The sequence below is a fragment of the Schistocerca serialis genome, chromosome 4 (genome assembly GCF_023864345.2).
Source record: "Schistocerca serialis cubense isolate TAMUIC-IGC-003099 chromosome 4, iqSchSeri2.2, whole genome shotgun sequence".
Taxonomy (NCBI): Eukaryota; Metazoa; Arthropoda; class Insecta; order Orthoptera; family Acrididae; genus Schistocerca; species Schistocerca serialis.
In genome coordinates this window covers 513788029-513814053 of record NC_064641.1, presented here as the reverse complement: position 1 = coordinate 513814053, position 26025 = coordinate 513788029, and the positions used below count along the sequence as shown (strand labels likewise).

Here is a 26025-nt window from a genome sequence, read left to right as displayed (position 1 = left end):
TGCAATAAAGCAGCTGGGGTGGATGAAATTAAGTTGGAACTCATCAAATACAGTGGAGTGTCAGGTCTTAAATGGCTACACAGGATAATTGAAATGACCTGGGAGTTGGGACAGGTTCCATCAGACTGGACAAAAGCAGTAATCACACCAATCTTTAAACATCGAAACAGAAAAGATTGTAACAACTACAGAGGTATCTCTTTAATCAGCGTTGTGGGTAAAATCTTCTGAGGTATTGTTGAAAGGAAAGTGCGAGTATTAGTTGTGGACCAATTGGATGAAAATCAGTGTGGGTTTAGGCCTCTTAGAGGTTGTCAGGACCAGATCTTTAGCTTACGGCAAATAATGGAGAAGTGTTATGAGTGGAACAGGGAATTGTATCTATGCTTTATAGATCTAGAAAAGGCATATGACGGGTTCCTAGGAGGAAGTTATTGTCTGTTCTATGAGATTATGGAATAGGAGGCAAACTTTTGCAAGCAATTAAAGGTCTTTACATGGATAGTCAGGCAGCAGTTAGAGTTGACGATAAATTCAGTTCATGGTTCAGAGTAGTTTCAGGGGTAAGACAAGGCTGCAACCTGTCTCCACTGTTGTTCATATTATTTATGGATCATATGTTGAAAACAATAGACTGGCTGGGTGAGATTAAGATATGTGAACACAAAATAAGCAGTCTCGCATATGCGGATGACTTAGTTGTGATGGCAGATTCGATTGAAAGTTTGCAAAGTAATATTTCAGAGCTAGATCAGAAATGTAAGGACTATGGTACGAAGATTAGCATCTGCAAAACGAAAGTAATGTCAGTGGGAAAGAGATATAAACGGATTGAGTGCCAAATAGGAGGAACAAAGTTAGAACAGGTGGACGGTTCCAAGTATTTAGGATGCATATTCTCACAGGATGGCAACATAGTGACAGAACTGGAAAGCTAATGCAGTGAGCGCTCAGCTATGATCTACTCTCTTCTGCAAGAAGGAAGTCAGTATCAAGACTAAGTTATCTGTGCACCATTCAATCTTTCGACCAACTTTGTTGTATGGGAGTGAAAGCTGGGTGGACTCAGGTTACCTTATCAATAAGGTTGAGGTTACGGATGTGAAAGTAGCTAGGATGATTGCAGGTACTAGTAGATGGGAACAATGGCAGGAGGGTGTCCACAATGAGGAAATCAAAGAAAAACTGGGAATGAACTCTATAGATGTAGCAGTCAGGGCGAACAGGCTTAGATGGTGGGGTCATGTTACACGCATGGGAGAAGCAAGGTTACCCAAGGGACTAATGGGTTCAGCAGTAGAGGGTAGGAGGAGTTGGGGCAGACCAAGGAGAAGGTACCTGGATTCGGTTAAGAATGATTTTGAAGTAATAGGCTTAACATCAGAAGAGGCACCAATGTTAGCACTGAATAGGGGATCATGGAGGAATCTTATAAGGGGGACTATGCTCCAGACTGAACGCTGAAAGGCATAATAAGTCTTAAATGATGATGATGATGAATAATAATTACGTGAAATTTGATCATGGTTTTTAAATTTTTGTTAAACAGGTATAATTCAGTATTTGTTATTAACATTTCAGTTTGATAATAAACGTAGAAATAAAATAAAACAGTTGCTTCTAGCAAAGAATCAAACATATATCCTTGGAATATGAAGACTAGAATGCTACACAGTTAGTTATGAATGATACTGTTAAAATTCAAATTTTAAATTTTTAAGAAATATGTTGTCATATTGTTTTTGGAAAATGATGTCCAGGCACTGACCTCCAAATCTTATAAGTATAAAAAAAACTGAAGAGGGCCAATCTATAAGAGCCTCTTGGAAGCTATATGTGACCTTTGTAAATATTGTTTTTGGAAACTGATGTTCGGGCACTGACCTTTAAGTCCTATAAGTAGGAAGAAAATTGAAAAGGGCCAGTCTATAACATCCTCTTGGGAGCTATATGTGATCTTTGTAAATGACTACTGATTTGCAAGACATGCAGTACTGTTTGTTTATTTTTGCTTGCAGGCTGTGACAGAAAACCAAATTCTTATTGTAATAGGTGAGACTGGATCAGGAAAAACAACCCAGATTACCCAGTATTTAGCTGAAGCTGGTTTCACAAGCAGAGGGAAAATTGGCTGTACACAGCCCAGGAGAGTCGCTGCTATGTCTGTTGCAAAGAGAGTTGCTGAAGAATTTGGATGTCGACTTGGTCAGGAGGTGGGTTACACCATCAGATTTGAAGACTGTACCAGTCCTGAAACTGTAATCAAGTGAGTCAGTCCTTCCTCTATGTCTATTTTGCAAATTTTTTTAACCATAGATTAGTAGCATACATTTCTCTTAGTTATGTGCAAGACTTGCTTCTACCATAACCTCAAGTAATTACATGCTTCCTGTAAAGGCAAATGTCTGCTTGTGTCTGTGTATGTGCAGATGGATATGTGTGTGTGTGTGTGCGCGAGTGTATACCTGTCCCTTTTTCCCCCTAAGGTAAGTCTTTCCGCTCCTGGGATTGGAATGACTCCTTACCCTCTCCCTTAAAACCCACATCCTTTCGTCTTTCCCTCTCCTTCCCTATTTCCTGATGAGGCATCAGTTTGTTGCGAAAGCTTGAATTTCGTGTGTATGTTTGTGTTTGTTTGTGTGTCTATCGACCTGCCAGCACTTTCGTTCGGTAAGTCACATCATCTGAGTTTATATAATTAATATATCGAAAAACAAAGAAGCTGTAACTTACCAAACGAAAGCGTTGGTATATTGCTTGAGACAATATAAACAATAAAAAACACACACACAATTTTCAAGTTTTCGCAACCCATGATTGCTTCATCAGGAAAGGGGGAAGGAGAGGGAAAGACGAAAGGATGTGGGTTTTAAGGGAGAGGGTAAGGAGTCATTCCAATCCCGGGAGCGGAAAGACTTACCTTAGGGGGAAAAAAAGGACAGGTATACACTTGCACACAGACACACATGTCCATCCGCACATATACACCACCACCTATTTCAGTCCGGCCACTAACATCACCTATCCCATCAAAGGCAGGGCTACCTGTGAAACCAGTCATGTGATTTACAAGCTAAGCTGTTACCTCTGTGCTGCATTCTATGTAGGCATGACAACCAACAAGCTGTCTGTCCTCATGAATGGCCACCGACAAACTGTGGCCAAGTAACAAGTGGACCACCCTGTTGCTGAACACGCTACCAAACATGATATCCCTCATCTTAAATATTTTATTTTTCATTCAGTGACTAGATTCAGGCCAAGACCCATTTTCAAATTAACCTACAGGGCAGAAATCAAATTTACACTCGTGCATAATACAGTAATTACTGAATGCTTAAGTATATACCAAAGATACAGAACATATCATTTTAAACTTACATAACAAAGTCAGAAACGGCATTTCCGAAGATGTCAAAAAATTTGTAATGTACATTCACAGTGCTTGCAGATAACTGGCAGTTTACTCCTCCCTCTGTCGTAAGGAAACTGCAGGAAGGGGGCGCCCTGTCAGGATACAGGAAACCTTTTTATTTATTAAAATCTTCTCCATCCATCAGTAACACAACAATTCATACAATAATCATACAGGTCCATAATAAAATTCATACTTTTTTAAAATCTTTACCAAAAAGAGTCAAATAACTAATACCACTGACCAGTAATATACGACGTGTATTACAATGTTGTATGTTGGTACGTAAAAATCATTAATTGTGAACAGCGACATTAATATTAAAGGAAAACAAAAAGAGATTAAAATCCTCATCACTTCCGACCATTTACAAGCATAAAAATTTTTATCACACTGAACTTAACAAATTCCACTTAGATAAAACAACTTTTTCATAATATGCCCCATGTAAAACAGACATTAAACCACAAATTGTCCTTTTTCAAAGCATGAAAAGTGTACACCCACAGACATGTAGAGTGGGAGTGTTCTTATAGGGGGAGAAGCAGGGGGCGGGGGGGGGGGGGGGGGTGCGGATGGAGGAGGAGGAGGAGGAGGAGGAGATTAAGTGGGTAGCACAGCATGAATGTAAATGTATTATCAGGAGTAATAATAGAAAATTACTGAAAATTTGACCAGAAATGACTATACACCATTTCTTTACAATCTAATCAATAGTAGCTGCCATGTACAACAGAGAAACTGTATGTTACTCACGAGTAATCATACAGGTAACATATGCTAACAGAAAGGAACCCAAACAACTTTTTAAAATAATTTAGTGGTAAAGGCCACATAATCAATCACTAACCAAGCTTCTTAGTATGCCGTACACATCATACCACAAGCAGCATAAAGGTACAACATACAACAAACAAACTTTATCATCCAATCAGCAGCAGCCTATAGTCACCACAGACAGTAGTACATAATTAAAACAAGAGCTGTACTCCTCAGTACCTCAGCAATAGAATACAATAACATTCAGGCAAGAAAGAAGTAGTTCTAAAGTAAGAGAAGAGTAAGCAGAGTCACAAAAATAACTTACGAAAGATTTATTACAACGTGTTTATAAAGTGAGAAGAAAATCAGTGATTAAATAAAGTGTAAGTGCAAGTGATTTACTGGAAATGAAGTGCTAGAAAAACAGAGGACAACTGACAGAAATTTTAAGCTGAAATGGTTTTAAGTAAAACTTATGTGACATGCAAAGTATGGAGAAATGAGAGGCTGAAAGTTATATATAGAAAGTCACTGTTAAACACAGAGAAAATACAATACCTCTACAAAGGGTGTCAGTTTACTGAAATCTTTTATGAAACTACAGTATGTCATACATACTAACATTTAATGGATGAATATAAGACAAGAAATACTTGCAGAAATGTACATTAGAGAAGATGTACCAGCTTATCTTAAGAAAGAATTGTTAGGTCTACCAATAAATAAGTGAGCTAATACATCTGAGGACTATCACAAAATCAATTTTGTACATTATGTACTGTCATTAATTGCTATACATCTGACAGTATTGCACATACTGTAAAATATGCAATGCATTTACTAAAGGGGGGGGGGGGGGGGAGGAAGCACAACTTGCTGGCGGCAGCCTTATAGGTAAAAAACCTGTAAACTGAACTCAGTACATGACAATGAGCCCAGGAAGCAAAATGCCACTATGAGAATATTAGAAAAGGAGTAGAGAGTAGAAGGGGAGGGGGGATGAAGGAAACAGCATTGGTGGACGAAGCCCCAGTGTACAGGAGTTTGTGGTCCAGAGGTTGTTGGAAGTAACAACAGTATTGGTAGTAGGGGTTAAGAGTATAAACCATACATCATTCTGGAACAGAGCAAAGAACCGACTACATTGAAAAATGACTTGTTTGTTCAACGCTTTATCTGGCTCCTTTAGTTAATGCCTAAAAATCTCAAGTTTCTCCAAAATATCCTACTGCTTACATTTTGATGCATGATGCAAAACTGTAAGTGTATTATCTATAGTACCAACCTGATGCTGTGTGAACGCAGTCCTATTAGAAGGATCTACATGTTCTTTAAAGTGGATGACAAAACTTCTACCCATTTGTCCAATATAAAATGGTTCACAGGATTCACATTGCAACTTATATATGCCGGATCCCAGCTTGCCAAACCTATGTTTCAACTTATACCTTAGTTGCCCCCTCGTATGGAATCCTACCTTAAATCACTTTCGGCAGGAGCAGGCCAACTTTTTGGAGATTGAGCCCCTATATTGCATCATTAGATACTTCTTTATATCATCCGTGGTTTCACGTGCCTATGCTTCCTGTACAAACCGGAGACCAGTGACTGCTTATAGCCATTAGCCACCACAACCTGCTTCGAAATTTTTAACTCTTTATTAACTTCTTTCTCATTTAGAGGCAAACTCAACAGTCATGCTATCATAGTATCTTCACCCCATTCACCATCTTGGTCGTACCACTTCAATAATTTGCATCCTGACTTTAACACATGTTAAACTTGTAGTAAATGCTTCAGTAAATGCTCCATTTCCCCCATAATAATGGAGAAAATAGTAAGCTTAAAACGAACTGAATTAACTTTATTTTTGCTTTTCTTGTCTTATTGTCGTACGGTTGAATTGTGCCTTTCTGCTTTCTTCACTGACTTCATTGTGTCATCGTTTTTCTGCTTGTTTATTGTGTTCTGTTGTTTTAACTGCTGTCATCAGTTGTTTGGTTCTTTTTATTTTATTTTGCTGTGAACACTGATTTGCAAAATTATTGCAGCTGTATTACAACTCACAGAGTTTTTAAAAATAGCATTGTCGGCTAAGAGACCACAAGGTGCATTAGAAGTTGTATCTTAAGTGTAGATGACTGCAATTTGTGTGTGTGTGTGTGTGTGTGTGTGTGTGTGTGTGTGTGTGAGAGAGAGAGAGAGAGAGAGAGAGAGAGAGAGAGAGAGAGAGAGAGAGAGAGAGCGCATGCATGTCCATTTTGTGTTGTATGATGATAATGATGATGATGATGATGATGATAAGGATGAGGAAAGGGAGAGGGTGAGACTTTGTTCCAGGACTTTGCCTACCCTCTGCCATGCACTTAAATGTGATTTGCAGAGTATCTATGTAGATGTAGACGTACTCTGCTGGAGTAATACCAGTGGACTGTTAGGCTTAATTTTTCCATCGGAAGGATGTATCACTATCAATAGTGTCACATGCCCTCTCTTTATAAAACACCATGGATGTCTGAAATTTAATTCACTACATTGAGGCAACTTCATCCAAACATCTACTTTTCTCTTGTCAGCCAAATAGTGATGGCAAAAACTTCTTCTGCCGCCAGGATTTGATCCAGTTACTTTGAATCAGGCATAGCAGCCTATATGTGTATTAGTGATCTCAGTCACTAAGGCAGGGTTTACAAGGAAAACTAAGACAACTGTTGTATTTGCAATATTGTCAGATGTATAGCAATTAATGACAGTACATAATGTACAAAATTGATTTTGTGATAGTTCTCAGATGTATTAGCTCATTTATTTATTGGTAGACCTAATAATTCTTTCTTATGATAAGCTGGTACATCTTCTCTAATGTACATTTCTGCAAGTATTTCTTGACTTGTATTCATTCATTAAATGTCAGTATGTATGACATATTATAGTCTCATAAATGATTTCAGTAAACTGACGCCCTTTGTAGAGGTATTGCATTTTCTCTGTGTTTAACAGTGACTTTCTATATATAACTTTTAGCCTCTCATTTCTCCATAATGTAGTTCAGACTTTGCATGTCACATAAGTTTCACTTAAAACCATTCCAGCTTAAAATTTCTGACAGTTGTCCTCTGTTTTTCTAGCATTTCATTTCCAGTAAGTCACTTGCACTTACACTTTATTTAATCACTGATTTTCTTCTCACTTTATAAACATGTTGTAATAAATCTTTCTTAAGTTATTTTTGTGAATCTGCTTACTCTTCTCTTACTTTAGAACTATTTCTTTCTTGCCTGAATGTTGTGCTAACTGTGATATTTTCATTTTTAAGTAGTTTTTCAGACAGTGTTCAATAAACATGTATCTTGTATTATTTTCCTGTCAGTTGTTGCAAGAGTAATGTTAACCACCTACAAATTGACGTAATTGTTTCTGCTTGTACCTCCATATTCATAAAGATCCTGACCATTCTTGTCATTCACTATATTTTCTGACAAAATGTTTCTTGCTTTTATGCTTGATGTAAATGTGTCAGACTTAACTAAGCCACCAGATTTCTAATTTTTAGCTCTCATCATGTTACGTTCTGGTTCAGAATTATACTGTTTTTGTAGCATCTATTAAAATATCTGTTTGTTATTATTTCCCTTCATCAGACCTTTAGAATGGCTTTCTAACTGAAAAATAATTGAGTGCACTAACTCTGTATTTGTTTTCATAACACTGATTGCAATGTGTCTTTACTTTTTTTTTGCTGGGTTAATTTTTTTTTAAAGAGTTTCACATTTTAAGGTAACCAGGAGAAATTATGTAAATAAATTCAATTCAGTTTCAATTCAATTTTTATTATCACATAACATGCCTTATACAATCAAAGATTGTGACATAGGTGACTTGTCAGTTTTACACTATATATAACAATACTAAAAATTGACAATAAACTAAAAATATACATGGTGTAACATCTTCAAAGAGGTATTTTAATTACAATTATAATGCATTGTTACCATTCATGAAATCTTCTACACTATAGTAACATTTATCTTTCAGATATTTTTCCAGGTCTCTTTTGGTACCTTTTACATTTGGGTCATCCATATCTTTCCATATTTTATTTACAAATTTCATGCCCATGTAGTATGGGGTTTTTTCATATGATTTTTAAACGGTGGGTAGGTAACATGTAGCTCGTTCTATGTCTAGTATCATATTGATCCAAGAAGAAGTTGCCCTCAAAAAGTTGTGGGTTTCTTTTTGTGAAAGTGAGAGTTTCATAGATGTATATGCTTGGGATGCTCATTAGATCCAGTTTTACAAATAAAGGTTTGCAGTGTTTCTTTGGTTTTGCTCCCACCATTGCTCGGATGATTCTTTTTTGTAGTCTAAAAGCTCTAAGTAAATTTGTTTTTTCAGACCCCCCAGAAAATTATACTATACCTAATGACTGAAACAAAATATGCATTATATACAGTTTTTCTTACAGCTAAATCAGTAATATTATACAAGATATTCATAATATATACAAGGCTATTCAGTCGACCCAGTATGTTGTCCACATGGTGACTCCATAACAGGTTTTTATTGACTAACACGCCAAGGAATTTGACACAGTCTCCAGTCTCTAGTTTTTTGTCCATATACCTTATTTCACTTATAGACTGTGCAGATTGTTTTGTGGTAAAATGAACAATTTCTGTTTTTGTAAAATTTAATGTCAAGTTATTGTTTTTGACCCATGCCTCCACTTCCCCAAGTGTTTGTTGAATATGACGAATTAGGTCTACCTCATTTTTACAACAGACTACAGCTGTTGAGTCATCTGCATAGAGGATAATATCAGACTGGACCTGACATGGCATATCATTAATACAGGGTGATTAAAAAAGAATACCACAACTTTAAAAATGTTTATTTAATGAAAAAAACATAATATAACCTTCTGTTATACATCATTACAAAGAGTATTTAAAAAGGTTTTTTTTCACTCAAAAACAAGTTCAGAGATATTCAATATGGCCCCCTCCAGACACTCGAGCAATATCAACCCGATACTCCAACTCGTTCCACACTTTCTGTAGCATATCAGGCGTAACAGTTTGGATAGCTGCTGTTATTTCTCGTTTCAAATCATCAATGGTGGCTGGGAGAGGTGGCCGAAACACCATATCCTTAACATACCCCCATAAGAAAAAATCGCAGGGGGTAAGATCAGGGCTTCTTGGAGGCCAGTGATGAAGTGCTCTGTCACGGGCTGCCTGGCGGCCGATCCATCGCCTCGGGTAGTTGACGTTCAGGTAGTTACGGACAGATAAGTGCCAATGTGGTGGCGCTCCATCCTGCTGAAATATGAATTGTTGTGCTTCTTGTTCGAGCTGAGGGAACAGCCAATTCTCTAACATCTCCAGATACTGTAGTCCAGTTACAGTAGCACCTTCGAAGAAAAAGGGACCAAAAACTTTATTGGCTGAAATGGCACAGAAAACGTTCACCTTAGGTGAGTCACGTTCATACTGAGTTGTTTCCCGCAGATTCTCAGTGCCCCATATACAGACATTGTGACGGTTGACTTTCCCGTTAGTGTGGAAAGTTGCTTCATCACTAAACACAATCTTTGAAACGAAAGATTCATCTGTTTCCATTTGAGCAAGGATAAAATCACAGAAATCGATTCTTTTAATCTTATCAGCTGGAGACAGTGCTTGAACCAATTTCAGACGATAAGGTTTCATAACTAACCTTTTTCGTAGGACTCTCCATACAGTTGATTGTGGAATTTGCAGCTCTCTGCTAGCTCTGCGAGTCGATTTTCCTGGGCTGCGAACAAATGCTTGCTGGATGCGTGCTACATTTTCATCACTCGTTCTCGGCCACCCAGAACTTTTCCCTTTGCACAAACACCCATTCTCTGTAAACTGTTTATCCCAACGTTTAATACACCACCTATCAGGAGGTTTAACGCCATACTTCGTTCGAAATGCACGCTGAACAACTGTTGTCGATTCACTTCTGCCGTACTCAATAACACAAAAAGCTTTCTGTTGAGCGCTCGCCATCTTAGCATCAACTGACGCTGATGCCTAGTCAACAGCGCCTCAAGCGAACAAATGTACAACTAAATGAAACTTTATAGCTCCCTTAATTCGCCGACAGATAGTGCTTAGCTCTGCCTTTTGTCGTTGCAGAGTTTTAAATTCCTAAAGTTGTGGTATTCTTTTTGAATCACCCTGTATAATATAGAAAAAGCAGTGGCCCTAATATTGAACCTTGTGGAACACCTAATTGAGTGTTTTTCCAGCCAGAGAGAAATTTCTTATCGTTGATGTTAATAAGTACTCTTTGTTTTCTGTTTGCCAAGTATGATGACATCCAGCTAAGAGATTTGCCTTGAAAACCATAGCGTGCCAATTTTTGGAGAAGCAGGTCATGATTTACTGTGTCGAAGGCTTTGGACAGGTCACAAAAGATGCCTGACACACACATTCTATCATCAAGACATCTGCTGACTTTTGTGACTAATTCATTTATTGCATGGATTGTGCTGTGGCCTTTTCTGAAACCATATTGATTGCCTAAAATAATGCTGTTAGATGAATTGTGATTTTCAATCTGATCACATGCAGCTCTTTCAAATATTTTTGAGAAAATTGGTAACAGTGAGATTGGCTTACAGTTGCCCAATTCATCTTGTTTGCCTTTTTTATGTATGGGCTGAACTTCTGCATATTTTAATCGATCTGGGAAACATCCCTCATCAAATGATTTGTTGATTATGAAAGAGAGTGGATATGCAATACTGTGATGGACTATTTTTATTATTTCAGTGGCGACCTCATCCCACCCCGCAGAGTTTGAATTTTTTAGGGACATTATGATTTTGATGACATCTGAGATGGAAATGTGAGAAAACTTAAAACATGTGCAATTGCTACCTGTCATATTGGGCTTTGTATTTGGTGGTGAACAGTCACCAAATTTGTTACAGTTTATGAAAAAGTCATTGAATGATTCACAAATGGCACTGGGTTCTGGAACAGCTCTACTAGAAGGGCATTTTCTCTCTGCCTCACTGCCAACTTCACTTCTTATAACAGACCAAACAGCTTTTGATTTGTTTTTTGCATTTGAAATGAAGTCGTTATTTGCAGTATGTTTTGCTAGTTTAACTATTTTGTCAAATGTATTTTTGTATGTGCTTACATACTTAAGAAATTGAGGGCTTCGATTTACTTTTGCCTCCATATGCAGTTTCCTCTTAGTAGCACTAGACACTCTAATTCCTTTTGTTACCCAGGATCTACTTTTTTGGAACCTGGTCCTCACTTTACAAAAGGGAAGCATTCATTGAATATACCCAAGAATTCAGTTAAAAAGTTATTGTAATCGTCACTTCTGGAAGTGTGTTTGCTGACTGTCCACTTGGTTTGGCTTAGTTTTTTGCAAAATACTTCCACATTTTCTTGACTGAAATTCCTACATCTTTTTGTTGTGCAGACTGAATTTTGCTTCGGTAGTGATACAAATAGTGCTTTATGGTCTGATACTCCTAAATCTAGAAGAAACTTTTCTTTTGCATAATAATTATAACTACTTACAATATTGTCAATACATGTTGCAGAGCTTGCTGTAATTCTTGTATACTGATCGAAATTGAGATTTAGCCCATTTGTGGCTACCAGGTTCTTTAAGTGTGAAGAAAATTTGTCATCAGTCCGTACATCTATGTTGAAGTCAGCATATATAACCACTTTCTTGTACAGTTTCTCACATTTTAATTTATGTAGCAATGTATCAAACTTATCTACAAATACAGAGCTTATATGGTACCCAGGGGTGCGATATATGCTGATAATTAGTGTGTTATACTCTTTAAGTTCTATACAACAACTTTCAAATGTGCCTTCTTCATTCAGATGGCTAAAATTCTGTCTGATATCATAGTCTACCGTGGAATGAACTAGTATGCAAGAGCCTCCATACCCATTGGTCCTACAAAAGCTGTTAGCCAGTTTATAACCTGTAAGTTTATTTAGGAGACTGATATTTTCAGATTTTAGCCAATGTTCATTAAGGCCATATTACTTTCACAGATTGTTTCACACTTTCTAGCAAAATTTCTATATTATAAATCTTCCTGATCATTCCTTCAGACAGACCTCTTATGTTCAAGTGCATAACGAAATTACTACTGCACATATTATTAGGTAGAGGGTCTTTAAAACTAATTTGACTATAAAGTAACGGAACGTCCACCTGAGTGTTGACTCCTTTTTCTGGATTCATTGTATTGGGCCAAATTCGGAAAGAACTGGCCCCCTTCATCAGTTTCCCTGTGTGTGAGCATCTGGATGATGAGTAGGTACAGTTTTCTTAAATAAAAGCTTTAACAACGCCAAAGAGGCAAATTTCTTGCTTTAATATTATTGACAACAGAATCTATGAAAGGGAGGAATGGAAAATACTGTGATCAGCTTGACTGAAGTGTAATATAAGTGAAGTTTGTGGATTTGGAAATAGTCTGTCAATAAAGTTTTTTAAAATATGTAATCAATCTCCCTTGTAAGATGAAAATGAGATTCTGTTTTAAATGCACCCCCCCCCCCCCTCCCCACACACACACACCTGCAGCAGCACCGTGTAAACACAGTTCTAACTAATAACAGTAATAATAATAATAATAACAATAACAATAGTAGTAGTAGTAATTGAAATGTCAAAAGCTATTTCAATTTTATTGTTTGTCATTTTTAAGTGTGAGCTAACTACATATGACTGGTTGTCAGTCTTCATTTTAAGTGTAAGGATATTACATTCATGAAAGAAAAAATGTTTGTGTGTTTCTTTTCAGATACATGACAGATGGTATGCTGCTGAGAGAATGTCTTGTTGATTTGGATCTCAAATACTATTCTGTGATAATGTTGGATGAGGCTCATGAGAGGACAATTCATACAGATGTATTGTTTGGTAGGTAGTTCACTTCACTCTTACAATAATAGTAATAATAATAATAATAATAATAATAATGGAAAATCTGGAATGGAATATAACAACAATATGAAAAGGATAGTCGCTACTCACTGTATAGTAGTAGGGATGCTGAGTCACAGATAGGCTCGACAAAAAGACTGTCACAAAATGAGCTTTCAGCCAACAAGGCCTTTGTTGACTGGAATACTCTGTTTCAAATTCTGAAGGTGGCAGGGGTAAAATACAGGGAGCGAAAGGTTAGCTACAATTTGTACAGAAACCAGATGGCAGTTATAAGAACTGAGGGGCATGAAAGGGAAGCAGTGGTTGGGAAGGGAGTGAGACAGGGTTGTAGCCTATCCCTGATGTTATTCAATCTGTATATTGAGCAAGCGGTAAAGGAAACAAAAGATAAATTCAGAGTAGGAATTACAATCCATGGAGAAGAAATAAAAACTTTGAGATTCACCGATGATATTGTAATTCTGTCAGAGACAGCAAAGGACCTGGAAGAGCAGTTGAATGGAATGAACAGTGTCTTGAAAGGAGGATGTAAGCTGAACATCAACAAAAGCAAAATGAGGATAATGGAATGTAGTCGAATTAAATCGGGTGATGCTGCGGGAATTAGATTAGGAAATGAGACACTTAAAGTAGTTAATGAATTTTGCTATTTGGGGAGCAAAATAACTGATGAAATAGAGAGGAAATAAAATGTAGACTGGCAATGGCAAGGAAAGCATTTCTGAAGAAGAGAAATTTGTTAACATCGAGTATAGATTTAAATCTCAGGAAGTTGTTTCTAAAAGTATTTGTGTGGAGTGTAGCCATCTATGGAAGTGAAACATGGACGATAAATAGTTTAGACAAGAAGAGAATAGAAGGTTTCGAAATGAGGTGCTACAGGAGAATGCTGAAGATTAGATGGGTAGACCACATAACTAATGAGGAGGTATTGAATAGAATTAGGGAGAAGAGAAATTTGTGGCACACCTTGACTAGAAGAAGGGATCGGTTGGTAGGACGTGTTCTGAGGCATCAAGGGTTGACTAATTTAGTATTGGAGGGCAGTGTGGAGGGTAAAAATCGTAGAGGGAAACCACGAGATGAATCCACAAAGCAGATTCAGAAGGATGTTGCAGAAGGTACTGGGAGATGAAGAAGCTTGCATAGGATAGAGTAGCATAGAGAGCTGCATCAAACCAGTCTCTGTACTGAAGACCACAACAAAAACATTAAGTTTGAACTAATCCAACACAGGTACATATTTAAATACTCACGGAAGACTTGTAAATGTTGTTATGCAGGTGCAGAATTTGTCTAATGAACAAAATGACCATTGTGATTCTTCTGTTTCTCCCAGCGTATTTCTTGCTCGAACAGTCACGGGTGTACTACCGGTCCATAGTGGCCAACGGGCACAATATTTCAGCAATAAAACATGTCACCATCGTCAGGTGAGCTCCTGACGGCAGGCGGATATCTTAAATCCTCTCCCCCTGCAAGGAGTTCTCTCCGAGGTCCGCGAGCGCACGTTGGCGGTCGCTGAGATGCTGGCGTCGGTGTCTGTGTTGGCATTGGTGTAATTGCCTCATCTGCCCTGGTCACCCGTTCATTTGCTTTGCTGAGAATCTTTTTAATGAGACTCAATGCTGGTTCCCATGCATTGCTGAGGTTACAATCTCTGGTAAGAATTTCGATAGCCTCTCTAACGACGCTGTCCCAGTGTTTAGATGTCTGTGCCAAGACCCAGGTATGTTAGTAGGCCATTTTGTGATTTTCAGGTAAACAGTGCTCTGCAACCGCTGACTTGTTGGGGTACCTAAGTTGAGTGTGCCTCTGATGTTCTCGGCATTGATCTTCGATGGTGCACACTGTCTGTCCAATATAAGTCTTCCCACACTGACATGAAATCTGGTATATGCTGGCCTTTCGCAAACTGAGATCATCTTTGACACTTCCCAATAATGCTCGTGTTTTATTTGGCCGGCAAAAGACAGTTCTTACTTGGGGTTTCCTCAATATTTGTCCTATTTTCCCCGATAGTGCACCAGTATACAGTATATATGCAGTGTCTATATCTTCCCCCATGACTTCTTCCATGTCCACATGCTGTACTGTAGAGGTGGGGCGGAGAGCGTGTCTGATATGCCATTCTGAGTACCCGTTTATACGGAACACAGTTTTGAGGTGTTCCAGCTTATGGGGCAGACTCACTGCATCAGAGATGGTGCATGTCCTGTGCACCAGTGTTTTTAGCACCCCTTTCCTTTGCGAAGGTTGGTGGCAGCTATCCGCATGCAAATACAGGTCGTTGTGCGTTTTGTTCCTGTATACCCCATGTCCCAGGGTGCCATCCGCTCTTCTTTTGACCATGACGTCCGGGAATGGTAATCTTCCTTCTGCTTCGGTCTCCGTAGGGAATTTGATGTTCGGATGTGGGTTTCCATTTGGATGACGTCAAAGCTTCCTTCTCGAAGTAATCCATATAGAAATTCGCGACCACAGGTGAGAGTGGGCTCCTCATTGCGACTCCATCTGTTTATTCATAGTATTCTCCATTAAAGAGAAAATGCATGGAAGTCAGAACATGCCTGAAAAGTTCGGTCATCTTCTCGTCAAATTTCTGTGCAATAAGCTCAACTGACTCTCAAAGAGGCACCCTGGTGAATAATGAAATGTCAAAATGCACCAGGATATCTGAGTTTTTCAGCTTGAAGTTGTTGAGACGTTTTACGAAATCCACAGAATTGCGAATGTGATAAAGGCATTTACCCACATAAAAAAAAGCACTCCGTCTTCAGGCCATATGCAGCCCACCGGGACCATCCGACTGCCGTGTCGTCCTCAGCTGAGGATGCGGATAGGAGGGGCGTGTGGTCAGCACACCGCTCTCCTGGTCGTCATGATGGTTTTCTTTGACCAGAGCCACTACTATTCGGTCGAATAGCTCCTCAATTGGCATCACGAGGCTGAGTGCACCCCGAAAAATGGCAACAACGCATGGCGGCCCGGATGGTCACCCATCCAAGTGCTGGCCGTGCCTGACAGCGCTTAACTTCGGTGATCTGACGGGAACCGGTGTATCCAGTGCGTCAATGCCGTTGCCTTATTTACCCACATAAGGGCTTAGTAATTCTGCCAGGTATTTGGCCAGCAAATATGTAGGTGCCTTAATGTTGCTGGCAATTGGGAGTAATGGTACCCTTCTTTGTGGACTTTAGGGAGTCCATAAAGTCTTGGCAGTACAGGTCCGTGAGGTGTCAATTTCTTGGTGACACACTCTGGTAAATCCGTGTCCTTGAGAAGAATCCTAGTCTTGTCCTCCACCTTCTTTGTGGGGTCAGCGTTGATCTTCCTGTAAGATTCGTCATTTAATAGGCTCTGCATCTTCTCAATCTAGTTCTTATGGGAAAGAACAACGGTAGCAGTGCCTTTGTCAGCCGGTAAGACAACAATCTCAGGGCTCTATCTCAGGTCTTGAATGGCTGTCGTCTCCCTGCTGGTAATATTCGACCTTATCAGTTTAGATCTCGAGCACAGCAGGTTTCCTGGCATACTTCTTCAGCTGTTTCAGGTGGTAGTCGTGCAGCAACCTGTTCAACTGCACTGACAGTGTCCGCTACCAGCATGAACATAGGTGTGGGAGCAGAATTAAGTTCCTTCTGCGGATTTTGTAAAATGTCTCGACAACTTCAAGCTGAAAGACTCAGATATCCTGGTGAGTTTTGACGTCGTTTCATTATTCACCAGGGTGCCTCTTTGAGAGTCAGTTGAGCTTATTGCACAGAAATTTGTGAGTAGACGACCGACCTTTTCAGGCATGTTCTGACCTCCACGTATTTTCTCTTTAATGGAGAATACTATGAACAAACAGAAGTAGTTGCAATGGGGAGCCCACTCTCGCCTGAGGTCACGAATTTATATATGGAGTACTTCTAGGAGGAAGCTTTGGCGTCATCCAAATGGAAACCCACTTGTTTTCTCCATTATGTGGATGACATGTTTGTGATCTGGCCCCATGGAAAGAACAAGCTCCTAGACCTCCTTACACACCTGAACTCAATACATCCAAACATCAAATTCCCTATGGAGACCGAAGCAGAAGGAAGATTGCTATTCCTGGACATCATGGTCAAAAGAAGAGCAGATGGCACTCTGGGCCACAGGGTATACAGGAAGAAAATGCACACCGACCCCTATTTGCATGGGGATAGCTGCCACCACCCTTCGCAGAGCAATGGGGTGCTAAAACCACTGGTGCACAAGGCGCGCACCATCTCTGATGCAGAGAGACTGTCCCATGAGCTGGAAAGTCTCAAAACTGTATTCCGGTAAAACAAGTACTCGGAATGGCAGATCAGATGCGGTCTCCGCCCCACCTCTACAGTACAGCCTGTGGAGACGGAAGAAGTCATGGAGGAAGAGATAGCCACTGCCTGTATACCATATACTGGCACACTATCGGGGAAAATGGGACAAATATTGAGGAAACACCGAGTAGGAACTGTCTTTTGCCTGCCAAATAAAACACAGTGTCAAAGACGATGTAGGTTTGCAGAAGGCCAGCATATACCATATTCCGCGTCGGCATGAGAAGACTTATATTGGACAGACAGTGCGCAGCATTGAAGATCATAGCCGAGAACATCAGAGGCACACTCGACTTAGGTACCCCAACAAGTCGGCGGTCGCAGAGCACTGTTTATCCGAAAATCACAAAATGGACTACCAACATACCAGGGTCTTGGCACAGACATCTCAATACTGGGACAGCGTCGTTCGAGAGGCTATCGAAATTCGTACCAGGGACGGACTTGTCAACCAAGATCGCGGCTATAACCTCTTGAAGGTATGGGAACCAGCATTGAGTCTAATTAAAAAGATGCTCAGCAAAGAAAATGAACTAATGACCAGGACAGATGAGGCAATTTCACCAACGCCACCACAGACACTGACAGCAGCATCTCAGCGACCGCCGACGTGCGCACGGACCTCGGAGAGAATGCCTTGCAGGGGGAGGGGATTTAAGATGGCCGCCCGCCCTCAGGAGCTCAGTTCATCAGTGCACCTGATGACGGCGACATTTCTCTTCGCTGAAATATTTTGCCTGTTGGACACTATGGACCGGCAGTACACCCGTGGACTGTTCAAGCAAAATGGCCTTTGTTCCATATTTTTTTATTTGTTTGTAGAAAGGGTCATCACTGAACAAGTCAATGCACAAGACATCGGACCTTCACATGAAGGATTACTTACGTAGTGCTGTGCTGTTCCCAATTCGGTAGTATTTTTTAGTTTGTCAATGTTTTCACACTAGCAAAAATTGCAATATAAGTTTGGCTGCAATGTGCAGGTGCTTGTTCTGCAATACAAGGGCAAAATGAGAAGTTCTTGACCTGCCATAGATATGGTACTGATATTATCAAAATTTTGGTTTGTTGGTGTGTGTGCACCATGACACGAATTGTTTATGTGCAGGATGGTTTCATTTATATTGCTCTTCAAAGAAGTCATGTTCTCTAGTCAATAAGTGGATAAACTTGAATGCTGAGCTGTCATAAATGTTGTCTTTGTTGTCTATCATATTCAGTAAAAATTTGTTTGAAGTTTCTTAAGTCTTATGAGTCTGTTTCTTCATTTCAGTACTTCTTCAGTACTTTTTATATTTTCAGTACTTACGAAACAGGGGACTGAAAATAAATGTAGCCTAATTTGTTTGCAGAAGAAAAAAATGTGGTACATCTACATCTACTTCTACAACTACATGAACATCAGCAAAAGCAAAACGAGGATAATGGAATGTAGTCAAATTAAGTCGGGTGATGCTGGGGGAATTAGATTAGGAAATGAGACACTTAAAGTAGTAAAGGAGTTTTGCTATTTGGGGAGCAAAATAACTGATGATGGTCGAAGTAGAGAGGATATAAAATGTAGACTGGCAATGGCAAGGAAAGCGTTTCTGAAGAAGAGAAATTTGTTCACATCGAGTATAGATTTAAGTGTCAGGAAGTCATTTCTGAAAGTATTTGTATGGAGTGTAGCGATGTATGGAAGTGAAATGTGGACGATAAATAGTTTAGACAAGAAGAGAATAGAAGCTTTCGAAATGTGGTGCTACAGAAGAATGCTGAAGATTAGATGGGTAGATCACATAGCTAACGAGGAGGTATTGAGTAGAATTGGGGAGAAGAGGAGTTTGTGGCACAACTTGACTAGAAGAAGGGATCGGTTGGTAGGACATGTTCTGAGGCATCAAGGGATCACCAATTTAATACTGGAGGGCAGCATGGAGGGTAAAAATCGTAGAGGGAGACCAAGAGATGAATACACTAAGCAGATTCAGAAGGATGTAGGCTGCAGTAGCTACTGGGAGATGAAGAAGCTTGCACAGGATAGAGTAGCGTGGAGAGCTGCATCAAACCAGTCTCAGGACTGAAGACCACAACAACAACAACAACAACAACAACAACAACAACTCCCAATAAAATTTTGGGGATATCAATAAGTAAATGCACTCTTTTCCGTTGGTTGACATCACTGACCCAGCAGTGACATGCCTTAACCCAAGTGCTGTTTTTATGCAATAGCTGTGTTGATTCAATGGATAGCTCTGTGTGTAGTAATTTCAGACAATTGTATTACGAGAGTCCCATTGTCTGCTACCACCAAGGAAGAAATGAGCAGAGTGCTTCCGTTTCTCTACACTGAATGGACTAATGCTACAGAGATGATTTGCAGAATGCAGCTGCAGTTTAGTGGCAGCTGTCTGAGGGGAAAAAGTTACGAGTGGATAAATAACTTTAATGTGATGAGTAGAACAAAAAGATTCATATTCAAGTCGATATTAGAGGGTATAGTCCTGTTTGAAACAGAGGCCTGGACAAGCAATCATAGATATAATGCAAGTCAATTATTAGAGATGGATTTCTGGAGAATATCAACAACATAAGGTACACTGAAATGATAAAGATAATGGAAATGGAAGAAGAAATAAGTGATGTGATGGATTGAAGAAAATGACATGCGAGAAGAATGGTGGAAACAAGAATACCAAAACTGATACTGGGGTGGGAGAGTGAGGGAAGAAGAAGAAGAAGAAGAAGAAGAAGAAGAAGAAGACGACGACAACGATGGGGAATGTAGCGGTCTACTTCTGGTCAGCTGCAGATTAAATGACTTCTGGTCAGCTGCAGATTATGGACGACCTGTAGAGAGGTGCAGTAGAAGATACACAAGATTGATGACCTGGATGAACATCTTGAAGAGATAGTGATGAGTACTTGTGTACTACTCTTTGTAATAGGTTTCATGTGAATTGTTATGTTGGAGAGAAAACTCTTACTTTTTCAGTTGCATAGAAACCATTGATGAGACATGGGGTCATCACTACGAGAAAACACATTTATTATATTGGTAGATGTTTTGAGAAAAGTAATATTATTGTCTGACATGATAGTGTGACATTTCCTATATTTTTTATTATTTTGCTTTACTCGGCTAAGTTGACTATTAGTTTTGGTTATCTAATATTTGATGGTCATACTTAACCATATCAGACTTCATACAGATGCAAGAAACTCCACACATCAGAATAAATTTTCTTTTTGTTGTAATTCTTTTTTACATTACTTCTTGCAGTTTGCAGGTTTATTTTCACATCTAATGCAGATAACTGAAGACTTCTTACACTTAATAATAAGTTTGTTATTATGCAATCACAGTTCATTTTACTACCATTCATTGTTACAATTAAATGGTGTATTGCACTCCGTGAGTGTCATAAGTCCTATCATTCATCTGGTGAATGTCATTTATAGTGCTTCATTTCCATATTGATTTTTAATTCTTGTGCAAAATAAATGAAATTTGTCGTAAATAAAAAATTCTGTTGCAAAAAACTTCTTTTTGAACAATTCCTGTGTACTTCATGTCTATTTATCTCAATTTATAGGTAATGATATCATCAGTATTAATATATGGCAATACTGTACATTTGTGAACCATCTCCTCAGATATACAAGAGAGAACCAACCCATTTTGTGACATGCTAGAGTGTACAATTACAATTTCATTTTTATTTCATTAGAATAATAAAGCATAACGAGGCTCTTGCAAATACAGATGTCATCTCAAGTTGTTGGTTGTTGGATAATACATCGTGATGACCAGCAGTGGAAAGCTCCACATCAGCTGAGAAAGACATTACCGCATTCTCAGGATCCCGTAAATTCCACCTGTAACAGAAAAGAAACACATTTTTGTGAATATTGAAATGAAACTAATGTAAATACATGGAAGTATAAATTTATAAATATTTAGCTGATTCTTAGGTGTAAAAGACAGCAGTGTTACTGCCAGTGCTTGTAACACTACAATAGGTAGAGAAATTGCGGTGAGAGGAACAAGTTCACATCACATGAAAAGTGTGGTGGCTGTTGTGGTTTTTTGCTCTGCCCTGTGCAAGCCTCTACATCTCTGCATAACTGCTGCAGCTTGCGTCAATTTGAACCTGCTTACAGTATTCATCCCTTGGTCTCCCTCTAAAATTTTTACTCCCCACAATTCTCTTTGTTGCAAATTTATGACTCCATGTTGCAGCATGGTGTGTCCTTTCAACTGATCCCTTCTTTAGTTACAGGATATTTCTTTTCTCTCCAATTTTATTCTATATCTTCTCATTATTTATCCTGTCTACCATCTAATCTCCGGCATTCTTCTGTAACACATTTCAGAACCTTCCATCCATTTCTTAACTGAACTATTTATCATCCATGTGTCACTTCCATGTAAGGCTACATTTCAGATACCATGAGAATAAACGTCCTAACATTTAAATCTATCTTTGGTGTTAAAAAAATTCTCTTTTCAGAAATTATTTCCTTACTATTCCAGTCTGCATTTTAAATCCATTCCACTTCAGCCATCATCAGTTATTTTGCTAGTTGAATAGCAACACTTGTCTACTACTTTTGTTGTCCCAGTTTCTAATCTAATTCCCTCAGCATCACAGGACTTAATCCTACACTATTCCATCATCCCTGTTTTACTGTTGTAGATGTTCCTCTTGTAAGCTCTTTTCAAGATGTTGTGGATTGGCAGGAGACCAACCCACTAAATTTAGAGGAAGCTGAAAGGCACGCGTTTAAGCTCACGCAGGCTGGCATGAGGTCTGGAACAGGACAAGGAAATTAGAACTTAGAAAAACGGACGCAGATGGTGGAATACTTAATTTTAATCCATTAATGTTGAGTGTAGCTCTTGTCTGTACATTATTTACAATATCAATAGCAACGGATAATGGCGCCTTGCTAGGACATAGCAAATAACATAGCTGAAGGCTATGCTAACTATCGTCTCGGCAAATGAGAGCGTATTTTGTCAGTGAACCATCGCTAGCAAAGTCGGCTGTACAACTGGGGCGAGTGCTAGGAAGTCTCTCTAGACCTGCCGTGTCACGGCACTTGGTCTGCAATCACTGATAGTGGCGACATGCGGGTCCAACGTATACTAATGGACCGCGGCCGATTTAAAGGCTACCACCTAGCAAGTGTGGTGTCTGGCTGTGACACCACACAAGACATTATCCATTCTGTTTAACCGATCTCCCTAGTCCTTTGCCTTCCCTGAAAGAAGTACAATGCCATCAACAAACCTCAATGTTTTTATTTCTTCTCTCTAAACTTTAATTCTATTTACAAATTTCTCCTCTGATTCTTCCACAGCTATCCTTCCTTACTTCCCTCTCAACTGCTGCCTCCCTTTCATGGCGTTCAATTCTTATAACTGCAGTCTGGTTTCTGTACTTGTTGAAGATGACTTTTCACTCCTTTTACTTTATTGTGCTCTCTTCAGAATTCCAAAGAGAGTATCCCATTCAACATTGTCAAAAGCTATCTCTAAATCTAAATCTAAAAATGCTACAAATATATGCTTGGTCTTCTTCAATCTGTCTTATAAGGTACGCTTTAGGGTCAATATTACCTCACACATTCCTAAATATCTCTGAAACCAAACTGATCTCTCCTAAGGTCAGCTTCTATCAGTTTTTCCATTCTTATGTAAACAATTTGTGTCTGTATTTTGCTACCGTGATTTATTAAACTGATTGTTTGATAATAATCACAAGTTTCAGCATCTGTCTTCTTTGGGGTAGAAATTATTACATCCTTCTTGAAGTCTGAGGATATTTTGTCTGTCTCACATATCTTGTTTACCAGATGGAATGGTTTTGTCATGACTAGTGTTCCCAAGGATCTCAATACTCAGATGGAATGTCATCTACTTGAGATACTTCGTTTCAATGTAGACTTTTCAGTGCTCTGTCAAATCTTTTCCCAGTACCATTACTCCCATCTCATCTTCATCAGCATCATCGTCCCTTTTTTTAATGTTGTCTTTGTTTCCCTTGTATAACCCTTCTATATAATCCTTTCACCTTTCAGTTTTCCCTTCTGTGCCTAATACTGGCTTGCTATCTGAGCTCTTAATATTCGTAGAAATGCTTTGCTTTCCTCCAAAGGTTTCTTTAATTTTACTATGGCCAGCAGCTATCTTCCTACATTCTTAGAGGAGGTTAAAACAACATGGTATCTTAATCTTGATATGACATAAGAGTGAGATAAACTGTAAAGAACTATACTGGATGAAGGAGGTGTCTGACATGAAAATAACAAACTGACATGTGACAGAAAAGACATGTAGGTAGTAGATGGGATCAGAGGAGAGAAAAAAACATAAATAAAACAGTTTTAACGCAAATTTAAAGTTATGTTTTTAAAAAAAATTATTGTATGAAATAATGTTTGAGTAAAATAAATGTTTCAAGTGCATACATAATGGGGATATCTACCACTGCTTGCCTCAACTGTGATCTTTATGTTCTCTTTACCAATGTTTCCATTTCCAGGTCTGCTTAAGCAAGCCGTGAGGAAAAGGCCTGAACTTAAATTGATTGTGACCTCAGCTACACTGGATGCTGTCAAATTTTCCCAGTATTTTTTTGAAGCACCAATTTTTACAATTCCTGGAAGAACTTTTCCAGTTGAAGTTCTTTACACAAAGGAACCAGAAACTGACTACTTAGATGCTTCACTCATCACTGTAATGCAGATACATTTGAGGGAGCCACCAGGTGAGTTAATAAATGTCTTGCAATATTGCTAAAACCAGCCTCCTACTCTCCCTCCTCCTGCAGTCTCCCTCTTCCCCTCTCCCACTCCTCCTAACAAGGGAACCTCCCCATCGCACCCCCTCAGATTTAGTTATAAGTTAGCACAGTGGATAGGCCTTGAAAAACTGAACACAGATCAATCAAGACAACAGGAAGAAGTTGTGTGGAACTATGAAAAAAATAAGCAAAATATAGAAACTGAGTAGTCCATGTGCAAGATATGCAACATCAAGGATAATGTGAGCTCAGGAGTGCCGTGGTCCCGTGGTTAGCATGAGCAGCTGCGGAACAAGAGGTCCTTGGTTCAAGTCTTCCCTCAAGTGAAAAGTTTAACTTTTTATTTTCAGACAATTATTATCTGTCCGTACAAGTTAGATGGGTCGACAACATATTCCTGTCATGTGGCGCACATGCCGTCACCATTGTCATATGGAATATGTCAGACGTGTTTTCCTGTGGAGGAATTAGTTGACCTATGACCTTGCAATCAAATGTTTTTGGTTTCCATTGGAGAGGCATGTCTTTTCGCCTACTAATCACACGGTTTTGCGATGCGGTCACAAAACACAGACACTAAACTTATTACAGTGAACAGAGACGTCAATGAACGAACGGACAGATCATAACTTTGCAAAAATAAAGAAAGTAAACTTTTCACTTGAGGGAAGATTTGAACCAAGGACCTCTCATTCCGCAGCTGCTCATGCTAATCACGGGACCACGGTGCTCCTGAGCTCACACTCTTCTTGATGTTGCCTATGTTGCGCATGGACTACTGAGTTTGTATATTTTACTTATTTTTTTCATAGTTCCACACAACTTCTTCCTGTTGTCTCGATTGATCTGTGTTCAGTTTTTCAAGGCCTATCCAATGTGCCAACTTATAACTAAATCTGAGGGGGGTGCAATGGGGAGGTTCCCTTGTAAGCATTAAACTGTTTGAAAATTGATTTTGATATACAAGTGCTTTATATTTATAATAGTTGTTACTTTCTTTGTACAAAGAATTACACTTTATCATTTATGTCAGTTCCACTGTAAAATTAAAAAAGAAATCAAGTGTTCCCAAAATATGTTAGACTTAGCACTTAATCAGACTCTGAAAGGGTCAGGTAATAGAAAATTTTGTTCTGAATAAAAATTAGCCTTCAGTGCACAGAGTTGTGATTTTCCTACAGACAGTGCACAATAAATAATATGAAATAGTTACTAAAATTCAGGCATTTGTACGGGAAAACTGAGATGTATATTGGTGGTACAATATGTTTGTGAAAACTATATTAATAAGGAACCATTGCTTTACTGGTGTGGGATAAATAAGACCTCCTTAAACAATATCTATGACAGCAAATTACTACCTGCTGAGAGTTAGTGTGGTTTAATGTCAGTAAAGGGTGACACAAAACATATCAGAAAGAGGATAATGAATGTACAGAAGGAAGAGGGCTGAAGGAAAAGGACTGGTAAGATTTAGGAAATGAGGAAAGTTTGGAAAAGTCACCCAGAATCCTGGGTCAGGCAAAACGTACCAGACAGGATGAGAAGGGAAGATTGATTGTTGGAGATGGCACCAGATGACATTAGAAAACCTGAGAGCCCAAAGGTGGAAGGTAGAGTAATACGCAAGACAGATATTACTGACAAAACTTTGTGCAAGAATTAATAAGAGTGGAAAGCAAAGTGCATTGTATGTCATAGAGGTGTGGGGGGACAAATAGGTCAG

General features: G+C 39.0%; 1 protein-coding gene across 1 annotated transcript in view; it reads left to right on the top strand.

The window, feature by feature from the left end:
• LOC126475239 (ATP-dependent RNA helicase DHX8) overlaps positions 1 to 26025 on the top strand; it is a 135197-nt gene that overhangs the window by 69993 nt on the left and 39179 nt on the right. Inside the window, exons 11-13 of the mRNA XM_050102926.1 lie at positions 2019 to 2266; positions 13008 to 13126; positions 24039 to 24263. Coding sequence (XP_049958883.1) covers positions 2019 to 2266; positions 13008 to 13126; positions 24039 to 24263 — 592 coding nt within the window. The remainder of the gene's footprint in view (positions 1 to 2018; positions 2267 to 13007; positions 13127 to 24038; positions 24264 to 26025) is intronic.